Consider the following 26,984-nt stretch of genomic DNA (forward strand, 5'->3'; position numbering starts at 1 on the left):
GTAATATTATATCTGTGGTAGATCAATATTAACAATCAAAATTATTACAAAGTCCATTTTTAACCTGTAAGAATTTAAAAAACCGTTCCCCATTTGTTATTCTTTATTTAAAAATAAAACCACGTGTATTTCCAAACGTGTTTCGAAAGACTGTGGACTAAGTGATTTAAAAAGGTAAAAATAAAAAGAGCTTTAATTAAAACATAATATTTATTACTAATAATAAACAATAAAATACAGTATCCGGTGATAAATATTGTAAATCGATCTTTGGAAAGAGACAATCGGCTAATTTCGGCTTCGTAGAGCACTATCTCTGTCCCACACTAAATGTGACGTTTTGTCAGTTGTTGTATTTCGTGCGAAAGAGATAACGCTCTACGGATCCGAAATTAGTCGATTGTCTCTTTCCAAAGGTCGATGTGCAATATTTAACTGTCAAAATAACCTCAAATGGAAACAAAATAAACATTTTTAATCTGTATTTATTTATGTCAAAAGACATCTAACTACCAGACATCTGTTCTACGTCATTGGAGATTTCCTTTGCGGTGTCGTGAAGAGGGACGTTGGCATCAGCTAAGGTCGCCACCAGCTCGGACCTGGTTAGGATTTGGGGCGCCGTGAAACCCACACGCTTGCAGCGGTATAACTCAAAACGTGGTGGTTGTTCATTCGCCGACCGCCCACACACCACCACCCATGGGTATCCCATCCTAGAAACGAACACATTTTTTTATTCTTATTTATATATATTTAATATCTTAACAATAATTTAATACAATATATTGACAAGGTATTCTTGCTAAAGAAATACAGATTTTAATTTAAATGACCAGAGACAGTTATAGAATTAAAATAATTTCATCCATATATATAATATATTAAATGTGCTTAGACGTCTATTGCAAGACAGTCATCGCACAAATATGGGGGATATACCACAATCGCCACACTCGGCAGGCGGGTTGGAGATCGCATGGTATTATGGTACGCAGAGGACTCTGCTGATAATCCTCTGGAAACTTGTCTTAATGCACAAAGTGTGAATTATATAAGATTGTATGCCAGGAATCGAAGCCATGATCGCAAGTCTCATTCTTCTACCGCGGGCTGACACTAACCCATGTGTAATTACAGTTATATATATATACTAGCTGATCCCGCAAACGTTGTTTTGCAAAAAAAAATTGATATTTTAATTTACAAATAAAAAATAAGGGTTGATCGTAGAGGGGTGAAAATTTATGTTTGTATGTATTCTTGTATGCTGTATCATGAAAAAATAAAAACAAAAAATTTCGTTAAAAAAATATATTTTTTTTAAGTGTGAACAACCTTTATCACTTAGGGGTATAGAAAATAGATAGTAGCCGATTCTCAGACCTACTGAATACGCATATTAAATTTGATAAAAATCGGTCAAGCCATTTCAGAGGAGTTCAAGTTCGAACACCGTGACACGAGAATTATATATATTAGATATATATTTCAATTCATAATACTATATTTTAAATATACTCAGACATTATATATACGTCGTGTCGTTGTCGTGTCTTCTTTATTAATGACGGTTCTGCCGCGCGGCGTCCCTTTTAAACGTTTGCGAACAACTAGCGCCATCTATGTATTATATGATACATCTAAACGCCAATTTTTATATATTAGGGGAACCGGAAAGTAATGTCGCTTTCTTAAGTTAAATTCACACGACTACATTTCTAACAAGTTTTTATTTCTAATCAACAATATATTCACCTTCGTTATTAACAACCTTTCGCCGTCTAGTATACAAAATCAATGCGGGAGCGATGATAAATCAATCGGTTTTTCTTTGAAATATGTCGACAGAAACGACATTACTTTCCTATCCCTATGTAACAAATTATATAAATATATATATATATATATATATATATATCAAAATCCCATTGACAAGTTGTAGCAAAAGTTTTAATTTTCAAATAAATAGTTGAGTTGGGTTATGTAATTTTGTTCTCATGGTGCTCCCCTACCATAAACGGGGCCTTTGGAGTCGCGGGAGTTTAGGGCGGGCGCCCTAAACTCCCACTGGCTTCGGCGACTCTGAGGCGGACGATGGTTCGACGTGGTCCCGAACCATCGTGATAGCACCACGAGGGTTTCGGGGGTAGCGTATCCACGCATACCCCGGGACGGGCTATCGGAAATAGCACGGCGCGAGGGAAGACCGCGTGGCGATCTCTGACCGGGAGATACCGCGGTCCCTCGTATAGCGCAGAGAGCGACTATCGGGGGGGTTTTAGTGGGTAGGAATCCCACATACCCCTGTCTTCCCCCCAGAGAAGGGGCTTCTTGAATACCAGAAACCAAAAAAAATGTAATTTTGTTCTGAAAGAACACACAGTCAAATAATAATTCATTTATAAATAAAACATCACAAGGATCTTCCTGGATCTTGTGGACTTCCACAAGGTAGACAGATTACCTTAAAATCCTGGGTACGTACCGCATCCAAACGGCCCTATCATAAATCTATAGGGTTACTCTAAGCCCAGCGGTGGACATCAGGTACCTGAAGTATAGATCATAACCAACCTGTCAGCAGCTTTCATTCTCTTCCCAATTGTATAGTTGTGCTTGTCGTCCAGCAGGATATCCGCCTGGAGGGCAGCGTCGCGTTCCAACTCCTCACCGAGTCCACAAACTCTTTCCCAGCCGAAGGAGTTCCACTCCTTAGACCCCTCCTATCATATTTGTTTATATATTATTCACATATGATCATTGACAGTGACCACTTGTACTTCTCATGGAAAAAACTCTGAAAGACCAATATTATAGAAACCAGAAGCAGATTTAACTCCAATATATTAGTACATATATATTTAATGTAATCAGGCGTTACCTTGCGGAAGTCCATCCTAAGTAAGAAAAGGACCAATATTTAGCCACTTCCGCACATGCAGTGGAAGTCGTGCAACAAAGTGCACCGCCCGCCAGCCCGCTGACAAATGCGCATACGGCAAACAATGCGAACTACACAACTGCTACCGTCAAATCACTCAACACGTGTTTGACCCCTCCACGAGGCATCTTCAGGAGTTATGTTACACCGATTAGTGCCAAACACAGAGACTTGATTTTTGAGATTACGAGTTTATTCGTTGGCGGCGATGATATGTACTAATGAGTAATCCAAGAATCAAGATTCTGTATCATGAATATACTCGTGTTTGTTGTAGATAGGCAGTAAGTTCCGCGACGAGTCACGCACGTCGGTGTTTTGTTGCACTTTGTTGCATGACTACCACTGCATGTGCGGAAGTGGCTAAATATTGGTCCTTTTCTTACTTAGTACATGTAGACTTCACGAGGTAAACAAAATAATCAAGGACTCTGGAAGTATCTGGGCGGAGATCTTTGAACGAAAACTGTATCTTGCAAGGTACAGAACTGGTACCTTTGTGCTGCAGTACGAAGAAACGAAAGTTTACCCGTTCTTATCTAAAAGAAATCGTACAAAATATAATATCACGCCGGAAACCTCGAAGAGTCGTTCAGCTGGCGACCGGTAAAACCGAAAGATTCTTTAGTTGCGACCATGATCCGATGAAGTTACATCGGCAACTTATAACTTCAACAACTTCCTTCGAACTTGGCTATTTCGTTGATCCACCTGATCCAACTATCATGTAGAATGCTCAAGTCATTTAGAAAGCAATGACGAGGGCTGTTCCACTGATCGCTGATCCAATCAGATATTATGTTATCCAAAAAAGAACCAGGATCTGAAAGAATTTCTCGTCTGAAATGGCTTTTGGTAAGGCACATCGGTTGTACAAAGGCTGTTGGTGCTGAAAGCTTTTTTAATCCCGACCACGGGCCGGTAAAGCCTTGGGTAAGCCCCCCCCCACCCGCTAGATGTACTGACACTAGTCAAAATCGCCGGAAGTCGCTGAATGCGGGCATTTATCTGCTGAAAAGAAGAAATAGAAGAAGTAATTTCTCTACCTTCAAAGCATTTAGCTCTTAGCACTGGAAGATACTAAACATTATTGCATTTAATAATAAAGGCTCTGGGTAAAAGAGGTCAACTCCAACCTCCTGAGGTCTTTATTACCTTAGGTCCTATGATGAGGAGACGATAAGGTGCTATGGGTTCAGGCCATCTCAGCGCCCTTTCGTTGCCTAGAGCTTCCACGCTGGCGGCTAGTAATCTGGAACGAAGATCTACATATACATTCTAGAAGAGAAACAGTTTGAAGAGAGTTGGGTTTTAGGTAGACATCTCGATTTATATAATACATCTCAAAATTCCATTCATAAGATGGACACAAGATTTTGTAAATGTGATCGGAAGACGTCGGATACTGGTCGTTTGAAACTGGTCCTATTGGAAATTTATAAAGCCTATGCCCAGCTGTACACATCCGAAGACAAAATGAAGAAGATGATGATGCTAAACAAACAAAAATTCACTATTCAACATATGGAATGTATGTTTTGTTGGCGTAAAAATAACTCTACCCACATTTGACACAGATGTAAGAAAGTCAGTGAGGATCTGTTATATAGAAGGTTGTCAAGATGTGTTATCTTATTTAAGGTCATTTACATAAATACCTTGGACCCTACCCTGCACTTGTCGTCTTGCGTACAAAGTGACTGTTTTGTAATATATATATTATAAATACGTTGATGAAATGGATATATATATCTATATATACATACAGGTTTACATTTCGTTCTATTCCATTTTTACTTTTTTACTTGCTTTTTACTTACATATATAATCCTTTATAAATTAATTTACATTTCCTATTTCATTTACATTTATCACAGATTTTATTATTCATTTTGACTAGATTTATACACTTTTTTGCCTATATGTTCCTTTTAATTATCACTCTAGAGGGTGTTGTCAAAAACCGTATACATTCGCCATAGAAATATATAGGGACTGTACAAAATTGAGTCTTAGATATACAAAAGCAATTGCTTCCTGGGAAAATCAGTTTTAATGCATATAATAGTGATATAGAAAACACAGTGTAGGTTTGCAACTAACTAAAATCTAAGTAAGAAAAGGACCAATATATGCAACAAAGTGCACCGCCCGGGCGGTTGAACGACTACCACTGCATGTGCGGAAGTGGCTAAATATTTGTCCTTTTCTTACTTAGGATGGACTTCCGTAAAATAACGCCTGATTGCATTAAATAACTATAATCGCTTTTAAACTGTCTTTTTGGAAATTTATAAGGGTGGACGATCAGCTGAAATGATGAGAATATACCTGGTGATCCCAATTCCGAAGCAGGACATGTATATCGGCGTGGGGGTGGCGTCTTGGGAGGTATAGTGGGCGCCCAACGCAGAACTATACTTGTCGCCCAGCACGAAAGTGTGTCCAACCTAGAAATTTATTTAATGGTCTCAATATGCCTTCTCACCTATAAATCAATCTTCCAAGACAAGACATGCTTACATTACCCGGCGATAAATATTGCACATTGCCTTTTGGAAGGAGACAATCGGCTAATTTCGGATTCGTAGATCACTATCTCTGTCCCACACTACCTGTGTGATGTTTTGTCAGTCGTTGTATTTCGTGCGACAGAGATAGTGCTCTACGGATTCGAAATTAGCAGATTGTCTCTTTCCAAAAGTCGATGTGCAATATTTATCGCCGAGTGCTGTAAGTAAAAATTATGACGATACATAGTCAATATCTTGTACACTGTGATCAAAAAGTATGGTGAATTTGTATATAAAATGTATATTCTTTATTCATTCATCCAAATTAATTTCATCACCTTCAAAGTAATCACCGTCTGGTAGAACTTTTGCCAAGGCCTTTTCAAGTCCTCGAAACAGTTGGAACAGTCTACTTTCGATACAGCCTTCATGACCTACCATTCGGTTTTATTCTCCTTAGTCGTGTCAAAACGGCATCCCAGCATTGTCCTTTTGAGTTTGCTGAACAGCCAGAAGTCGTACGGAGCCAAAGCAGGTGAAAACGGTGGCCGTGGAACGATGTCAGTCGAGTTTTTGGCAAAAAAATGTCGCAAAGAACCAATACAGTGTGATATTGAATAGAGACATGATGCGTTTGAGATACAATACATCCTTCAAGATCGTTTTGGTTGATCCAAATGATATTGCAACTTTTGAGAAACATACACTTGGTAAAAGGTATAGACAGTTCTACTCAGGAAGAAATTACCTGATTCCTAATACCCGGGAATAAATGACAATTTCACTTTACTTTTTTCAAAGTGGTGAATTTACAGCTGGTTTCTCCCTAACCTACTTTGAATCATCCTGTATAAAATGTTCACTCGAAAAATATGTTACATTGATTCATTTTTTCCATTATAATGCAACTGGTCGATTACTTTTGACAATGAAAATGCTTTTTCTTACTATATCATCATTACGTTGATTATTATTTCTGGAACCATTGATTTTTGTACCTGAGTTACCTTCACTCCTTAAAGGCTTTTACACTTATAACCAATTACCTTGTAAAGCCTAGCCCTGAACCTAAAGACGCCTTCTATCTGGAAAATTTCATAGGTCCATCTAACCGGGAATCTAGTGCCAGTTCAGGTATATTATATGTTCCTATAACGCGAGACTAATCTTCCGTGTTAAGTATAAACTAGCGGTTGCTCTTCCTGGAAAGATAGCATTAGATATCCTCAACGATCTAAATTCTCACCTCAATGCTATTGGTGCGACGCGTCTCAGTTTTGCAGGTGTTACATCTGCCGGAGCTGGTGTGGTCAGCTCTCACAGCTGTGTTGCAATCAGGGCACACCTCCACCAGGTCCTCGCCGGCGTCTGCCAACAGCTGCCACTCGTGGGATAGAGATCCTCCCATTGAACCGCTTGGTGCTGCCACTTTTGGTAAATTTATTATAAGGTTTTATATCCTAACGGACAGGCTACATTTATTTTCAGCCGATTTACGCTCACTACAAGGAAAAGGCTTGTTTCAAAGTTGGCCAAACTTGCGCTGCTCGCAATTCAGCGACCACCTGCAACCTTAATTATGTCTGGCGTTGAAATCAGGGTGGAGACAATAGCCTCCCTGATAGGCTGCGATGACAAACAGGCGTTCATATCCCTTTGTAAAGAGATCGCCAAAAAGGCGATAGAAAGAAATAAAACAAACAGAGTATAAAAAGATAAATAGATTAAAAACGTAAATAGAAACAAAACTGTGATAGAAATAATTATAGAATAAGTAATAATGTGTAAAAAAAAATGTAAAATAAAAATATAAATCAAAAAATGTAAAAAGAAAAAGGAAAGAATGACAGACGAACAGAGCAAAAGGGTAAGAAAGAAGAAATGTGGTATAAAAGAATGGAATGAATGATCACGTGAAGAATGGAAGCAGAGAACGGAAATAAAAAAAAAACTAAGTGAAAAAATAAATTGCCCAAAAAAGACCCTGTCCCACGATAGGGGTACGAAGAAAAAAAAAACCTTAATTATGTCGTCGGTCCATCTAGTGGATCATCATTCGAGAACCTTTCGACCTAACAGCCATCTGTTGCACGAGCGATGTGATCTCATCATCTTTATTTTGGACGTACCCTTAAATAGAGATATATGCCTTCAGACAAACCTGTGCTTAATAAATGTCTTGAACGTATACAAATAAATACATTTAAAAAACTTTTAAGTTAAACGGTTTTTTGATACCCATATTGTGGTGGTTGTGGAAAAATATGTACCTAGTCTGCCATATTGGAACGGCGTCCATCTTGAATTTTAAATTTTAACATAACCATCGTGTTTTACCAGTGTAGCCCCTTTCATTTGATACCCATATTGAGGGGCTTAAGGAAAAATATGTAATCCGCCATTTTGTATCGGCGGCCATCTTAGATTTATAATGTTATTGATTTTATTATATTGTATTGTCATCTAAATTGAATGTGTGTACCAAATTTCAGATCAATCTGGTAACGGGAAGGTGCTTAAATTTCAATTTCTAATTTTGACCCAAATAAATTCCGTACGGGTCGAACTAAATAAAACCGTTTTATAAATTTACAGCGTGAAGTGACTCACACTTCACGTACGCTAATAGCGGGTGCAGTATTTTATTCATTAGATTAAGTTGGTGGTGATCATTCTTCTTTACAGCCGATGGACTCCCACTGCAAAGCATAGACTTCCCCCAAAGATCGCCACCATGACCTATCTCCGCTACCTGCATCCAGTTTCGGTCCTCCTAGTGGTGGTCTACCCACGTCGAGTCCACCAGCTCGTGGTCGCCACTTGAAAATCTTTTGGCAACTGCCAATTCATACTAGCAATTCTTCGAGCTACATCAGTGATGTTAGTTCTCCTGATGATCTCATTTCTGATTCGATCTCAACGAACTCCGATTATAGCTCTCTCCATTACTCTGTGGCGTGCATATCGCGCGCCACTCAAACACCAAGCTCTTACCCACGTGACCGTCAATCGCATCGCGGCGGCGGCGGCAGTGAAACAGATAAATGACAGATGGCGCCACAGTAGACGCAACGAAAATCTGCATCGCGCTGTTGAAAGTCTCCGCGCTCATTATAAGGGCTAGCGGAGGTGCGGTCAACACATCAAGAAGCAACTGAAGATCAAGAAGCAACTGAAGATCAAGAAGCAACCGACGAACAAAAAGCTACCGAAGAACAAGAAGCTACAGTACTACGACCACTCTTACAACTCTCTGGGTGACCTTGACCCTTCTTATCAGGCCTTCTGATGAAGGGTTCCATTCACGCGGCGTATCTAATGGCACTTCTATGATCATTTACAATGACCCATTTTTTTGTTATTACCATCAGATTGATCTCCCCTATGAAGACTTTCTTCGATTTAAATCTATGAGATTTCTACGCATGATTCAAAAAGAGCCCACGACAAACACAGACGGGAATTTTTGTGGTCACCCTACTTTAACACAAAGTATACTTTCACTTAGTCCAAACCACGCTTCCAAATCGCTTAAGAAATCACTGTCCAAATAACTTGCCAAATAGTCACTTTGTATCACTGATCGTAGATCTTAATCTTATAACTCGAAAAACAACACTGAACTGTCGACATGGGGAGTACATCTATTTATACTACGGATAAGGTTCTAGTAATTTCGAGATAGTACTCGGTTAGAATTTTCGAGAACTGTACACAAAAAATTATAAATAACTTCAAGGTCACATGTGTTTTTGATACAAGGGTTCAGTGTTTATTGCTTAGAGGGTTCTGTAACTCTTGCTTTGTAACAATTTGTTTAAATCTTATACAAATAAAAATATTTATTTATATATATTTGAGCAGCCCTTGGGTTTTGTGCACCTGTAAACTAAACACTTACCCCTGTGAACTGGCAGCTGCAAGGTCTGGAACAGTTTCGTATAAGCACCTGTGACCCTTTCATAGGTGTCCCTCGCGCATTCAGGTGAGGCGTGTGCTCCGTATGCGTCCATCATCTGGAACTCCCTGGACCTAAGGAGTCCATGCTTCGGGCGTGGCTCGTCGCGGAACTTGCTGCCTATCTACAACAAACACGAGTATATTCATGATACAGAATCTTGGTTCTTGGATTCTTCATTAGTACATATCGTCGTCATCACCGAATAAACTCGTAATTTCAAAAATCAAGTCTCTGTGTTTGACACTAATCGGTGTAACAACTCCTGAAGATGCACCGTGGAGGGGTGAAACACGTGAGTGATTTGACGGTGGCGGTTGTGTGATTCGCATTGTTTGCCGCATACGCATTTATCAGCGGGCTGGCGGGCGGTGCACTTTGTTGCACGACTACCACTGCATGTGCGGAAGTGGCTAAATATTGGTCCTTTTCTTACATAAAACTCAAATCTTACAAAAGAAACAAAAAACCTAATTTTCTTAATAACTTCCATTATATTTAACCTACAAGGATTATTTATATATCAAATGAAAGTTAATTTTTTTCTGCATCCATGTATTTAATTTCTGTTTATATATATTCCGGAAATAATCAGAGTTATTACGAAAAATAGATTTTACCGGAATTAAATTTAAACGTTTTTTTTGTCCTTTGCGATGTTATTCGAGCGAAATTTGATATTGTCCGTTATCAGTAAGGCTGCAATACTATATTCATGTGTACATTTCTGTCAAATCCTACCCCGCAATGTTTTTTTAGTATTTTTCGAGTCACATTGGCTTAGTTTGTGATCGACTCTTTAAAACAGATGGTATTGATAAGACGTAATAGTAAATATATTAATAAGAAGTACAAAAGCAGCCAGTAGCACATCACAGGAAACTTATTGAACATTTTCCCCGCGAATGTCGTACTCTTACGATTCCACTTGCGAAACCTTCAAATTAGAAAAATCACAAGTTGTAATATTATCTGTGGATGTCGAATTTGACTTAAACAAAACCGCAATAGCATACAGGTTTAATCTGTGGTTACTGGTGTACTGTGTGTAAGAGTACGCCTGGACTGTTTTTTGAGGTCCAGAAGCCAAGGTGTGCAACCCTGGCTTCAGAGGCGGCTCTAGCTCGTGTAGCACCCGAGTGCAATGATACCCTCGAGCCCTCTAGACGAACTCAGTCGGATTTCTTTTTTAATTAACAACTATCATACACTCTGATGAGCTTAAAGAAGAATATATTTAGCAGTATTTTACTTGGTACAGAAGAATTGGAAGCTGCCTATAGGATAGAGGTCCCACATCCGCCAGGAGATCAGCTACAGCTTCTTCGTGTGTCTGAAACCAACACCAAGCATGTAAACAAGGAATCAATTTTAAAACTTGACGGATGTAATTCTTGAAAATGTGTTATAGGACACCCTGTATAAATAATCTCATAGTCTTGTCAGCTGATAGACGCTAACAGCAAGACAAAAGCCTTCCACAAAACTCGCCTTGATGACCAGCGACATACTATCTTGTCTTCTTCGGCAACTTTCAACATCTTCAGTCAGAGGGAGGAGGGGGAGCACCCACGCGTCTACCAGCTCGTAGTAGCCTGTACCTTTGGCCTGTCGGGCCTTTAGCCTGTCACTTCAGATAAGAAAAAGAATCTTCGAGTTACGACAGTTACCTTGGTTCATCACATCTTTGATGCACATCACCATTGTTCTCTGTGTTACCTTGAATCTTCTACCAGATGGACCGATGAAATAGTCCAGGTCGCGAGAGCTCGTTGGATATATAAAGTCTAACTACCACTTCTCCGATTTACAGATCATCACCAACATACACTGGTGATAGACCTTCGTCTTCACACATTGCCGACATATATATCAAGTTAAACCATATATTTTAGTGTTTATCTATCAATATATATTATAAGTACTATGTATAACACTCTTATATATATTCATACATATATATAAAGGTTGCAATATAGAGAAATAAAAAAACGGTAAGGGTCGTTTTGTATCAAAAATTTATAACATATGAATACAGATATAATATTATAAGTAGAAAATTATAAAAACAGGAGATATACATCCATAGATAAAAATTAAATTTTACTATCATATAAAACAAAACCCACTGTAATATCTGAAAGCAGAGGAGAAGCAAGAAAGGTGTTGTACAGAAGATTAGTAAGACAGAAGGATAGAGGAATGTATGTCGGAGATTGTGACGAAAGAAGAATAAAAAAGTAGAATTGAAAAAATCTTGAATTTAAAAAAAACCCTATCTCTCCCAAGATAGGGGTAAACGAGATCTCCAGTAACGTGTAGAACAAATAAATATGTGATATATGTTGTACATATGTAACCTTACCGGCGATAATATATATTTTCTCCTATGCCGATCCTCAACATTCAGCAGCTCGGCACCAACATCCTCTAATCTCCCGGTCCTCTCCCACAGCTTCGAAGTCGTCAGCGACGGCAGGGTCATCCTCTGTGCGCCTGCTTCTTCCATGCAGCGCTGGACTAACGTCTCCAGTTTATCCATAACCCTCTGTGCGAGGGGGAGAAGGGCGAAGAATCCTGAACTGGTTGGTCGAACTAGTCCACATTCTAGAAGGAGCTATATAAAAAATATATGATTAATTTATTCATATAATATATATATATATATTTAAAATTCTCGTGTCATGGTGTGCGTGATTGAACTCCTCCGAAACGGTTCGACCGATTTTCGTGATTCTTAGCGCGCACATCGGTCAGGGTGGAGAATCGGACAACATCTATTTTTCATCCCCCTAAATGTTAAGGGTGGTCCGCCCCTGCATTTTTTTATTTTTTTGACAACATGTTTTATTTTTTCTGATACAGCATACAAAAATACATACAACCCTCAATTTTCAAACCTCTACGATCATTCCTTATTTTTTATTTGTTAATTAAAGACTTTTATTTTTTTTGTAAAACAACGTTTGCGGATCAGCTAGTATATATATATACTAAGCAATGCTTTATACACTCTCTCCATGTATCTAATGAACTGTGAGATCAATACAAGAATAAAAACTGTAATATTTTAGGAATAAAGTAGGGATATGAAAGGCTATATGTGAAAGGTTGCCAAGAATGGAAAAGGAATAGAAGATTTTATAACATATTAAAGTAAAGAAAAAAGAACAAAAGATACCGTAAAGGAAGAATGAGGAAAAATTTAAATAAAAAAATAAATAAAATAATATTATACCAGAAAATGTGGTCCCTGTTTTAGCAATATGAGAGGGGTGGAGGGAGGAGGATGAGAGCTCACAAAGACAGGGGCAATGAAAAAACATTGGTAAGTCAAGTTAAAAATAAAATACACTAAACCTTCAGATTTTATACCAATAATGTTCCAATAATACAATAGACATCCAATGTAACATATATGCCTCTCACAAAGATACAGAAACAACCCACACAATTAAAATCATCAACAAATAGGATGTCAGAAGGATTGATATCTTTGGATAATCAGTTTGAATACTAAACGCTTATTGAGTAGCCAACGGTAAACTCACACAAAGCCCACGGACCCACAGGTGGGCATTCAAAGAGGAACTCGACACAATGTCAAACCTTTTGTACCTAAGTTTAACAGTTTAAACTGGTAAATAATTGCCCTCAATAGTTATTATAAATAATAAATGAACATAGAAAAATCTTAATAGAATTATTTGGAGTTTAAATATCAGTTTATCTAATGCTTTAAAAATTTACTAAGAGATTTATTCATAGAAATAGGTTCTATCATTTCAATCTCTCAAGTGAACAATAGTATTTTTAACTTTTAAAATTATGTACATTAAATTAAGGGAATGGATATAAGAATTTCAGAAAGTGTTGCATGTGCCCCATAGAGGTTTTATTTCTTTCCTATTACATCACCATGTGATCACCATTTTTCACAATTATTTCACTTATGCACATGCCTATTTATTACAAATTTTATATATATATCTTATACTGTTTCTTTTTTAAATTTGATCAATTTTCTTATAATTTCTATTTTCCGTTTTATTTTATTATTTTCTTTATTTGTTTTAATTTATCATTACTTGTGTGCATGGGTATTATTTATTTTTTCTCCCTTTACCTGGGTGCAGCAAGCTGCCATTACTAGAGCTAAAAGCTATATTTTCTATAAAGGCGAGGACATACCACACGCTCCATAAAGGCTGGGAAACACTGACTGACTGAGTTACCTTGACTTTTTCTCTCAGCTTGTAAAAATATTCTTTGTGTTACTAAGATAGAGGAAGTACGAGAGGCCCACAAAAGTGAGGTCCGTATATGAAAAACATCACTAGTTGACTCTATAGTAGGATTTCTCGAGCTAAGTTCCAGTCTCTGCTATTAATTTTTTTTTGCAAAAGCATTTATCAGTAACAAAAAGAACAAACACACGTAAAGTGTAATAATTCTATCATAATACACCAGGTCGTAAATAATTATTGCTTTAAAATATAGAGTCATTCTATTTTAGTGATATTATAAAATATATATAAAATTAAGTAATATAATAATTAGATAAACACTTACTTTTTGACTTTTACAAGTGATTTCAGTGTTTTTTATAACAGCATCTCTTGGTATCGTTATCAGCGGTTGAAATATTTGTGATAAATATTTCATTTTTATGCAGAAATATTCAAACTTTTAATAAAAACACTTGTTTTGTTTACTTGTATGATATTTAAATTTTTTAGGTTATTGTAGAACAGCTGATTGTCAGATTGACAACCAACGGAATGGTTATCATGGCTCGCAAATATTATGGAATAAAATAATTTTTAAATTACCAATTGTATTAGAAGAAGATAATAAATTTAACAATAAACATATTAAATGGAAATGTAAAAGGTTTACTTAATAACTTTAATTTTATTAATATTAGACATTTATCCTGATACAAGGAAGGCGACAGAATTTTCAAGGCTTTTGCTTTTTCGGCATATTATGAATGTTCTAGGCCCTAATAAAGCTCTAAGTTTTAACATATTTTTTTATGAAACACATAAATTCATCAAAAGAAAGATGTGGAAACTCGTCATTTCTCTACGAAGAAATATTTTCAATTATAGCAGTTCTGATCAAAACCTGTGTTATAATATTTAGTTCATGTTAATTTATTTTAATTTTTTTTATTACATGAATAAATACTAACCATATAGATGCACAATACGAAGTATTCAATATTTTTTTTTATTTAATAATGTCAAATAGATTTTAAAATGACAACTTTTCTTTTATGTAATCCAGTTATTGTTATTTTAATAGAGAATAAAATTAATAGTTATTTTTATAAAAGAGAAAAAATTTTCAATACATAACAAATTTTAGACAATTGTCCTAAAATTTAATTTTACTGCCATCTATGTGTCGCAATAGGTATCTAAAGATTTCTTTCTAAGATTAATTGGTATTACTGTCAATAGATGGCGTAATGTGAGATGAAGCAATGCTTGGTACATGATTTTACTACATAACTAAAATTGCTTTTATAGTGAAACACAACAAAAATAATATACATATTTAAACCTTTATAATTGTATATGTGAAATCATTTGAAGGAATTATTTTTAAACATTGCTTACTATAGCGAGGTTGAAATAAAAAAAAAATTACATTGTTTTACTAATTTATTGTTGCACACGCTTTATACTGCTATACATATATTAACTAAATTTCATCTTTCTCTTTTTAGGTTATAATTTTTGAAATGAATATGTTTTTAATTAAAATAAATATATTTTCTTTCGCTATTATTTATTAAATCTCAACTCACTCAACATAACACAAAGAGAATATATCTAAAAATGTATTTACGTATAAATATATTTTTAATGGTCTGTGTTTGACAACTAGCACTTCTCGTGTTTATATGACAGCTTTGCTGTATAGACTTTTAACACCTATTTTGTCACTGTACTAATTCAAAAGACGGAACCACATGATACTTTGAGAAAATTTAATTCCACAGTTCAACTTGAAGGATATCAATAAATAGTATATTGTAGAATCTTTATATGAGCAAGCGCGACACAGTTCCTAACCTCAAAATATTTAATAAACTTTTTTGCTTTGACAGCGATTTGAAAGAAGTAAGTAACACTGTTTAGAATTTAGTAATTGTGGTATATGTATCAACATTTATAAGAGAAGTTGTATACAATAAAAGGCTATGGCGTGACTCGCAGCTTGAAAAAGAAACATCCTTAAATAGCGCGATTTATGTAAATCTGCGCAAGAAAATAAAATACATTCTAAGTAAAACACACTAGATTTCTGTGATATAATTTAAATGATTTATTGTCGTTTCACAGCCATATTTTTCTTTTCAGCCAATGGACTTGCACTGCAAGACTTTCAAATAAATTATTGTAACATACACCTATTCCCCGATTTACACGGTACTTGTTTTACACGTTTTCTCTTTTACACGGTTTTCCAAATAAGTTGTTTTTGTTTTTATCGCACTCTACTAAATGCTACTGTGATTGAACACGTGTGCTGTGTACACATTTCACGGGGAATCCCGAGCTTATGTGCTGATTTGCTGCACACGCACACTGTATCTGTATTTCTTTGCATAATATTAAAGTTATGTACAGAAAACTGTATTTGAGTGAAAGTTTCACAGTTTTAGAAAGATTTAATTTTCCATATTCGTCAATTACAAGTGAGTGCATAATTTAGATTATTATAAATAAAAAAAAATAGTGTTTCCGTAATATATTAAATATTTTAACTTGTCAATGCATTTTATTTTTATTTCTGTGTACACCTAAAAATATTAAAAAAAATAACAATTGTTAAATAGCAAAATCAAGCATTTTCTGCAAGCTTTTCGATTTACACGGTTTTGACTTGGAAATTTTTAATTTTCGATTTACACGTTTTTCTCAGGAACGTATCTACCGTGTAAATTGGGGGATAGGTGTATGTCAGAGTGATTATTTTTTTTACAAATACGTTCAAACACTTCTTGCTGAAAAATGATTTATATTCAACCCGTTATAGCTTTTTTAGCTATATCTTATCATCCTGTATATTTAGATACATTTTAGTTAATCTGTCTTGGTTCCTGAAGACGCGAAGTGTCTTCAATTAGGTAGATAGTAGTTGGATGCGGTCTTTGGGAGAGACATAGCTTTGCAGTAGGCCTCTACGGGTTGACATAATAAAGATAATCTATTTATATATAAACAATAAATAGAAAAAAGAAACAACTCATATAAATGTACAAGAGGCGGTATTTTCGCTCGAGGCGATCTCTACCAGACAACCTTTGGATGGTAATGAGAAACATGAAGGAGATACAAACATACTATACATACATACAAGGATACTTGTATATACATATATACACATATCTATATAAATATTTACGTAGTAAAGATACTACATAAATAACAGATACTACACAATATTCTATCTGGACAAAATAAAGTATTAACTAATAATAAGAAATATAAAAAGAAATGTGTAAATAAAGATAAAATAAATGTAAGATAAAATTAAAGAATAAAAATAAATAAAATGTACCTAGCCACTTTAGAGTAAGAAGATGATGGAAGAAAGGCGTGGAAAGAAAGAAGGTATAAAAGAGCAAAACGAAAGATATTGCGAAGTACAAAAGTGAAGAATGAAAGATATTGTGACCCGTGAAAAAGAGTGATAAATAAAGAGAAGACTGAAAAAAAAATATTATAAAGTCCCTGATCCCAAAAAGTTAGGGGTACGAGAGGCCCCCAATAGCGGGGGCCATAAAAAAAATATCCTATCTTGTCTCATTCGAGGCCCCTCACCGCAGAGGCATCATCAACCCCAATTGCTTCTCCCGCCCCCTGTGCGTCAAGTGCTTAGGGGATCACGGGACAGCAGACTGTCCCCGTCCCGCGGACACAGACACACCACCCGCGTGCGTCCTCAATAAGACCGAAGGCCACCCCGCCAATTACAGGGGCTGTCTTAAGGCGCCTGAAAAACGCCGCACAAGCCGCCCCTTGACCTCTCGCCTTCCCAAAGTCGCCGCCCAACCTCCTCAGCTCCCGCGGAGTATATTTCGAAGCCCGCTTCAAAATCTCTTCTCCCTCCTCCGCCCCCAGCTACTTCAACGTGGGCGAAGCCACTCTACCCGAGAGGCAAGCCCACCGACCTTCCTACCGTCCCATCTCCACCATACCCTCTAAACCCCTAACCGGGTCCCACACGCCTGCCGAGGAACTCAAAGCCCTTGCAATATACCTAGCCAATGTAGACCTCGACGAGGTCTGCATTCTCACCGCAAAACTCTGCAAAGCCTCCGGTCCCTTGGAGCGCTTTCTCTGTATTGCGGAGCACTAGGCCTTTCTCGCCGTTCTTAAAGCGGAATTTAAATAACATCCGCTCCCCCGTATCAACGCCAGGACACACGCCTCACATCGAGCCCCGGCGGCCTCGATGCACATGTCATGCACTACTCACCTACACATGACACGGCGGCCGCGCCCGCCTAACCCGCGTTCAAGCGAGGGCGGTCCGGAGAGGCCCGTGTCTCTCCCGACCGCCGAGTAGTCCTCGCTTCGTGCTACATACTCAACACCCCACTCACTACACTATACACCTACACGGTTGTAGATTTCGCGTGTAGACGTCTTCGTCGTAACTGAGGTACGATCCCCAGCATAAAATGTTTTAGTCCGTGGACCTCTGTTTCCGCGGGCTCAATTTCTATGAAGCTGTACAAAGACTAGACAAAGCAGCACAACATAAATTACATCAAATAGCAGAAATATCCTATCTGTTGTATTTGGAGAATGTTCCAGAACTATTTTAATTTATATAGATTACCATTTTATTATATTCTGCAAGTAAAAAAGATTTGTTTTAATAAATATTCGCCCCGCGCCCGCCGACAGCGTGTCATGGGTGTTCTGTTATCGTGTTCACAGGTCATTTAATCCGCCATTTTGCCGCGTGGGCGAATCGGCCAATGGGAAGCGGTAGAAATAAGCTAACGGCGCTTTTTAATTCATTTCATAACGCTTTTCGGAATTGACTTAAAGCGCTTCAGCTGCTATATTTGTGTGTTTTCTATATATCATCTGTTTTATTTTACTAAAGTAATTGTAATATTTAACCCTTAAAAGCCTGATTTACGAAAGTGATTTTTTTTAATATTACTGTTTGCTTGAGGGTCTAGATGAAGGGAAAAATAGATTTTTTTTTAATTTCGTTGGAAAGAATATTACACAACAGTAAAATTCGTACAGCCAACCTATAAAAAAACTAACAGTAATGTGAACATTCGGTTTAAAAGATTGGTATCAAAATTAAAACTCTAGGCTATTAAGGGTTAATCTTCTAATATATAAAATTCTCGTGTCACGATGTTCGAACTTGAACTCCTCTGAAACGGCTCGACCGATTTTTACCAAATTTTATATGCGTATTCAGTAGGTATGAGAATCGGCTACTATCTATTTTCCATACTCCTAAGTGATAAGGGTGGTCCACCCATAATTTTTTTTTAAACATTTTTTTTTGTTTTTATTTTATTATGATACAGCATACCAAAATACATACAACCCTAAATTTTCACCCCTCTACGATTAACCCTTATTTTTTATTTGTTAATTAAAAACTTTAATTTTTTTTGCAAAACAACGTTTGCGGGATCAGCTAGTTATATATATATATCGTAGTGGAAGCCTAGATGATAGAGGATTAAGATTTACGATCGTATCTCGCAGTTTCGATTCTCGGGATAAAATTTTATATTATTCACACTTTTTGATTTAATTATATATTGGGTTGTTAGGAAAGTAATTTAGTTTTCTCCCGACAGAGGATTTAAATTTATTTTTTCACAGCTAACTTCACACTCAAGTCGCATTGTCATTATATATGTTGACAGCTGATATATCAAGGCTTGTGTGTGAATAAGTTCAACTTGATTTTACGCAGTTGTTTTTGATCGGTTTCCTTTTATATATGGAGGGTGTATATATGGGGGCAATGAGCAGTATTTTCTTGATATTTTACTTTTATACTATATAAATAGTAAAACTATATCATTATACGAAGATAATCTTTTATTTTTAACACAAAAAAACTAAATTACTTTCCGACCAACCCAATAGGATTGTAAATTCACAAACAAATTTTAAAAGGATGAACAGCAGCGTCCTCTAAGTACCACAAAATCAACGAAAGCGTGATATCTTACGTATTGTTTATTTAAATTACCTTATAATATATAATTTTTTGGTAAATATTTTATATGATAGATCTCGCCAATTATTAATAGAAACATTAGCTTTTGCGCGAAAGCTATATATATAATTTACTATATGAGAGATGGTAATAAAATCAATTATTAACAATTGCTTCGAATTTTTTGTAAGATCTTTGTAAACTTCATATTGAACCAAGTCAGCAAATAAGCTCGGGGATTCCCCGTGAAATGTGTACACAGCACACGTGTTCAATCACAGTAGCATTTAGTAGAGTGCGATAAAAACCAAAAAAAAAAACTTATTTGCAAAACCGTGTAAAAGCGAAAACGTGTAAAACAAGTTCCGTGTAAATCGGGGGATAAGTGTATATTTAAAAAATGGCTGTATCAAAGTTTTGACTGCAAAAAGTCTAATTCATTTTTAATAAACCGAAGTAGATTTTATAATAAAATGTCGAAAAACTTTATTGGACTACCATTAACAAAATTCACAACGCATTTTTAAAATAAATCGACGGAAAAGGCTTATTATTTAATAAACAGATATTTAAATGACAAGAATCCTCGGCAGCGATGTCGCCTGATTGTTTTGATTTTATTTAGGCTATATATAAAGTGTATATGTATACATCTATGTTAAACTTTATTAACCCTTAAATACACGATTTTTAGTTATATTTAAAAATTATTATCTTGCAGATAAGCACACTAAAATGTAGGAAAAAATAGAAAAAAAGGTGTACATAATATTTTTTTACTTACTTTTTAAAAAAAAAAAACTTATGTTGCAGATATACAACACTATGCATTTATTCTTAAGTGTAGTACTCATTTAACGATTAAGTGGTATGTTGCAGTTTTACATCATTATGCATTTAAGTGTTAATAGATGTGTGGAGTTTCTTCCTGCTTCTTCTTTACAACTATAACACAAAGCAGAGTAGGGTCAAAAATAATAAAGATTAAAAAAATTGACAACTAAAAAGAGTTCTGTTAAAAGTTGAATAAATTAGTTTTATCTTAACCTTTTATCTTTAATAATTTTTCCCGTTCAGCGAGCAATTGGCGGGCGTCGAAGTAATGGCCTATGAAGTGATAAACCCGGCCACTGTACGCAAAATTTATGGTCCGCCATGACACGATGAAATAGAAGCGCCTAATCGCAATGATTTAGGTTATTTAATGTTACCGACAACACCGTATACGCGCTCGCAAACGTCACTCTGATGCACAGATAATATATATTTCTATCATAAACTACAGATAATGTATATTTAATCAAAGTTTTCTTTTCTTACATTCTTTATACATATTTTTGAAGAAATTTAATATTGTTAATGAATCTTTAAATATAAACAATGATCGAAAATAGGTTTATAATCTTTATTTTTTTTAAAAAACTGAGTAAGAATAATTAAATTATGCTAGTTGAGGGTTTTTAATTATATTTTATAGCTTTTAATCACCTTTGGTTACACTATATCACCATTGAAAGTATCTTAATATGCTATTAAAAATTATAGATAAAAAATACGGGAGTGCTTCGCTCCAATTTTTTTTTAATTTCAAATGTATGGTATGCTATAATCTGGGCCATTAATTGGATTGCTTTTTATATACATACATGTTATATACACATAACTTCCTTATTATGATGCTTGGTTTTTTTTGTGTATTCAGTGTTTAAATGCACACGTAAAACAAAATTGTATCCACAGGTAATAAAGGAGTGTGGAAAGGCTTCTCGCAACTATATCATCGGTCGGTCTCATATATATATATATACATATATGGAAAGTTAAACGATAAAGGCGGCAGTCCAGAACAGATGTCTTTATTTTATTCTTAGCAGCTCAACATTCTTTTTACTCTGTATCTCTCATGACATTACATCGGTTTGACAGCTAAACGTCAAGTAAACAAAAGTGAAAAATATCGAACGTTTACGAAGTGATAAATAAAAAAACTTAAAAACAATTTCATCTTTAATCAGTATATATATATATATATATATATATATATATATACATATACATAAAAATGTTCGTATAATAAATGAACTTATATAATACATACATACTAATAATCTAAGGCAGTGCTCCGCAACTAGTGTGCATTTAGCTTTCGGTGTGTCTCGAAATTCTAGAAAAGTTTTTAGTTTGCTGTAGATGAGAAAAGGTTGCAATGCTGCTGTCTATTCTCTGGAAACTTGTGCGTAAATAGTGGCAATTCTATATAATTAATGCACAAAGTGTAAATTCCGGGAATCGAATGCAACCTACGATCGCATTTCACAGTTCTGTACTAGAGTATCACAGTTATATACATATAGTTATATAATTTTTAACTTTAGTTTATTTATTTTTCGTTTACTACATTTTAATGCATCTAGTTTATAATTAGTACACCCGATAAAGGCATATAAATATTAAATATCGTAATTTTTAACAAGAAAAAAATATAACCTAAAACATTTTCTGACAGCTGTCAAAATGTGGATTAAAATTCGTCTGGTGTACTTTGAAGTAATTTTCCAAGGTCCGAAATAAATGTGTATCGTTAATAATGGAGGCCTGGAGCAAGTGTGCCATCCATCACAAGAGATGAACGTCGACCACCTGAACTGACGGACTCATCTAATCTTCATAAGTCCGACTACATTATTAATTGTTGCAAAATCCCGTTAGTGTAACAGAAGAGGCCATTTATTATCTTAAATATAGATAATCGTAATAGAATTATATATTAACATGTTTATATAGAGTTTATTGAAACATCCAAAACTTTTGTACACGTTTGACACGTTGAAAAAAAAAAATGGCGGGAAAATTCATTTGACGTATGGTGAATTTGAAAAAACGTTCAACAACTTAAATATTGTAAAATTTAAAAAGAAACTGTAAATATTTTCCCAAAATAAAAACAGTGAAAAAGTATTTATAAATGAATTAGATATAAATTGAAATTAGTAATAAAAATTAATTACGCAAAAATCATAATTATTTGATAAGAAACTGGACTTTCATTAAATAATTTTGTGCATTATCAACACCCTTCTTTGTACATAATCAAAATAATCTTTGTACAAATAGGCTTTCATATCTTCAATCAACCTGAAATGTCGGCATTAATGTCCCTATAGGAAGCTACCAACACGGAAGACAGTTCTGCTGAGCAGGTGAGAAATTCAAAAGTTGCCGTTTTAAATGTAATTTAAAAATGTTTGATGTGTACATTAAAATATCAAACATATAAATAAAACAACAAAGCTAGTTTCACACATTTCGATCAATTAAAAACTCTTAAACGCTGTAATAAGAATATATGATATACTTTTAATTTTAGATTTGAAGCTAAGAAAATGAAAGTCTAAAGTGTCTTGTGGAACCTTATTATTTATGCGTCTAACCATAAAGTAACAAGCACATTTCATCATGCATCAAACATTGCCGAATTTATCATAATTCGTTTTTTCGTTTGTATTTTTTAATAATATTGAAACGAAATGTCTTCTCAGACATTCCGTTTCTTTTTAAAGTTTTATTTTTATTTTTGAAGACGTAATTAAAGAGTTACGGGTCCATCTTTATATCTTGTCTTGATATATTTTTAAGTATTTAAATTTTGGAGAAGAAACAATATGTAATTAAATATATATTGGAAAGCAACAGTTAGAATAGCAATATATATATATATATATATATATATATATATATATATATATATATATATATATATATATATATATATTTAAAGTTTGCGGCAGCACCTATTTGTTTCAAGGTAATTAGTGTTGTGTATAATATTTTGACATTTATAATACTGAGAAGAAATAGTTGTTTAGAAAATGAAATAATTATTATATTATTACATGAAGTAACACGTAATAGAATACATTTAAAGGCGTATATTTAGAGAATCCGCGTTTCCTTATTCCTTACCCTTGGTCGCGACAATATATATATATATATATATATATATATATATATATATATATATATATATATATATATATAATGAAGCGTTCCAATGAGTGTACGTGAAGTAATGCGTAACATATGTCGCTGCAAATCTTATCCTCCCCGATCATACTAGATAGAAGCCTTGCTGGAGTTGTCTCTGCCACTTCTCCCAGCGCTAAAGTTTTCCGAAGTGGCAGCAGTGATATTAGCCAGGCAATGGCAACCGACCAAGCCGAGGTTGGTCCCTTTCGGCCGCTCTGAAGGTCCTTGAACTGTCACTCCATGGAACGTTCCCCTAAGCGATCAAAAATATCCTCCCGTAAAATAGTACTATGTAACGCCAAGAACTGGGGCTCTCTGGACCTTGCCACTAGAAGCCCGTGGAATCTGCAAAAACCATTTAAAAAGCAGTGATAGCCCATTCAAAAAAATATTTTCTTGGAAATTTAGGAATCCGTATGAAGCGTGTTGCATCTAGATAAATACATCTACACTTACACTTAAAAAGTAAAAATATAAAACTAATTCGGATAATACAAATATATATAATTTTTGTATTCTTTGAACGTATTCGTTTTCGTCGGCTGCGTTCAATTTTCTGGGCGGCCGGCCTCTGACATTGACATTTGAGCAATTTTTCCCGCCGAATGTTTTCGCGCGTATAATCTGTGATTTTGAACGCGTCAAATGCAATGCTAGCAGCCGATATGGCAACAAAGAATTACTTACACAGGTTTTGGTTGTTCTTATAATATAAAAATAAATGACATAGATTATATTTTTAGTTGTATGTTTCTTTTGATAATTTCCCGCCATACCGAATTAATCGTTTAATCTACAATATTATAATTTAGAGACTCTTAATGAAGAGTTTAGTGAAGAAAATATTACGACAGTACATCTATACATACATACGCCATATTGTATCATATATTTTTAAAAGTCAATGACCGTCTAAAGATACAGCCATATCTAAAATAAAAACAATTATGTAATATATCTATTAATGCCGCTGAAATTAAAAGCGAGTCCAAATATATTTTTGCTGGTAATGTCATATAAAAGTTTTCTCATAAATTTTCCAAAAAAAAAAATAAAACATTTAAAATATTTGCGGGCGAATGTCATAAATTTCACTAAAGCGTCGCGCACCAAAATGAGCGTCTAATATTTTTAATCTGTGCCTTTGATTAAAGAATCAAAGCACATTCCCCGGGCACACGTGCGAATAATTCAAACCGTACGTTGTCATTACTCGGACGCTCCGGCTTGGGAGCGCATCTCCATTGTCCTAACATCCGTCAATTGATAGAGAAAAATAAATAAACTAAATAAAACTGTGATACTGTAATAGAAAATACAACTGAAGTGTTTGAGTATAGAAGAAAGGAATGGAATAATTGAGAAAGGAAGATGGAATTATGGAATGATAGAAGGAAGAAAAAAAGATGTTGTTAACTATGGAAGACGAGGACGAAAATAAAAAATTCATGTGAAAAAATTGTTAAGAAATTAACAACCCTGTTCCCAACAAAATAGGGGTGGAAGGAGAAAAAAAAACATCTGTCAATATAAGTAAGCAAAATAGTGTGATAATAAAATGTAATCAGAATTAAAATATAGTAGAAAAAAAAATGTATAAAATTTAAAAAAAATGTTCAGTACCCGGCGATAAATGTTGCACATCGACTTTTGGAAAGAGACAATCGGCTTATTTCGGCTTTGTAGAGCACTATCTCTGTCCCACACTACCTATGTGACGTTTTGTCAGTGGTTGTATTTCGTGCGACAGAGATAACGCTCTACGAAGCCGAAATTGGCCCATTGTTTCTTTCCAAAGGTCGATGTGCAATATTTATCGCCGGGCACAGTAACTTTGATATTAAACAAACTGTAATACACACATGTATAAGTGAAAAAATTAAAGTTAAATCTTTGATATAATGTTAATAAATAGACCTTACTGCAGTGATTGAGGATGGATGTATGGAATAAAATAGAAGAGAATGATAAAAAAAATTGAATTCAAGGATGTAAAGACAGATCATGTGATGTATGAAAGAAGAGAATGGAAACAAAAACAGGGAAGTGAAGAACTCAATAAAGAAAAATAAAATCCCTGTTCCCAAATAAATATGGATGGAACGAGAGATTCCCAATAGTAGGGGCTATATAAAAAAAAACAATACGACAATGCAAGAACGCTAAAATTATATTTTTAATACATCAAGGTACTACAACAAGGTACTTGCCGAAGTACTTGAATATTATAATAAACAAATAAAAACCCGGGACAAACCGTCCAACTTTGTAAGTTCAATTTCAAAAAGAGATCACTCTTCGAATCCAACTCTTCGGGAAAGTTTGAGGAGCTCCGAAATATCTCATCCAAGATATTGCAATGTCTGAAGACGAAGGTCTTTGATCAATGTATCAACACACATGTGGTGATGGCATACTGATCTAAAACGTAGTCAATTTAACTTTACAACTTATACTAAAATAAATATTTAGTTGTAAAAGTTTTTTTTTTAAACTTGAATTTAAAATTGAAATTCTGCTACCGGACACTTATTATACCTTTATTAATTTATCATAATGATACGAATTTATGTCATGAATCCTAACACCAATTACCTCTTAATTGTAATCATTATATGGGAAAAATGTTATCAGATAAAATTCTTAAATTTAAATCATTTTAATCCTATATTACAATTTTTATATTTTAAATATTGTTAGCAATTTTATAAAAAAAAATCGCAACGATGAATGGTCTTGTACTGCCCACATCCTGCAATTTTCCGTTGCTTTGACTATTTCGTCGGCGCTTTGTAGCAACTCGAGAACCATACACGAGAGATCCACTCGAGCCACTGCCATGAAGTGGCGAGATATTTTTCAAGCTACGTCTTTGACTTGTTTTTCTGGCTATCTCCTCATTCTCTTACCAATTCTTATTAAAAAAAATCATTGCCAATATAGCCTTATATATTTTCTTTATTAACAACACACTTCCAGTACCAATTTCAAGCGTTTATATACGACTAACAGTCTAAAATCAAGCAATCTTCGAGTTATTTCGATGAAGTTGGTTCTTCTGCGCATCACCTCATTTTTAAATCGATCCAACCTTAATAGCCCCTTCCATTGCTCTTTATTTAATAACCTTGAGTTTTATTTATAATCAAAGAGATATCTTCATGTTTAATTTTTGGTTCTAAATTCAAAAATGCTTGACGGAGTGAAACATCACGATAATTCGACTGTATTATTTATTATATTTATATACATAGTACATGTAGATATTTAAATATATATTATGACATGTTTATATACATTTATATTAAGTAGT

The 26,984-nt window shown here is 34.8% G+C and overlaps 1 protein-coding gene across 1 annotated transcript; it reads right to left on the reverse strand.

The window, feature by feature from the left end:
• Positions 1-249: 249 nt before the first annotated feature.
• Positions 250-14,125, reverse strand: ProRS-m (prolyl-tRNA synthetase 2-like protein, mitochondrial). Its single transcript, XM_068769881.1, has 9 exons — positions 13,988-14,125; positions 11,781-12,032; positions 10,668-10,748; positions 9,359-9,539; positions 6,704-6,885; positions 5,276-5,394; positions 4,100-4,196; positions 2,578-2,726; positions 250-716 (listed from the first exon to the last, which is right to left on the reverse strand). The coding sequence occupies exons 1-9, from the start codon at positions 14,078-14,080 to the stop codon at positions 506-508; spliced, it is 1,365 nt and encodes a 454-aa protein (XP_068625982.1). The 5' UTR covers positions 14,081-14,125; the 3' UTR covers positions 250-505.
• Between the last annotated feature and the right edge of the window lie 12,859 nt (positions 14,126-26,984).

This window comes from Battus philenor, unplaced genomic scaffold (genome assembly GCF_028537555.1).
Source record: "Battus philenor isolate CCGP_79_NKW_IND1 unplaced genomic scaffold, ilBatPhil1.0.hap1 SCAF_29, whole genome shotgun sequence".
NCBI classification, from domain to species: Eukaryota; Metazoa; Arthropoda; class Insecta; order Lepidoptera; family Papilionidae; genus Battus; species Battus philenor.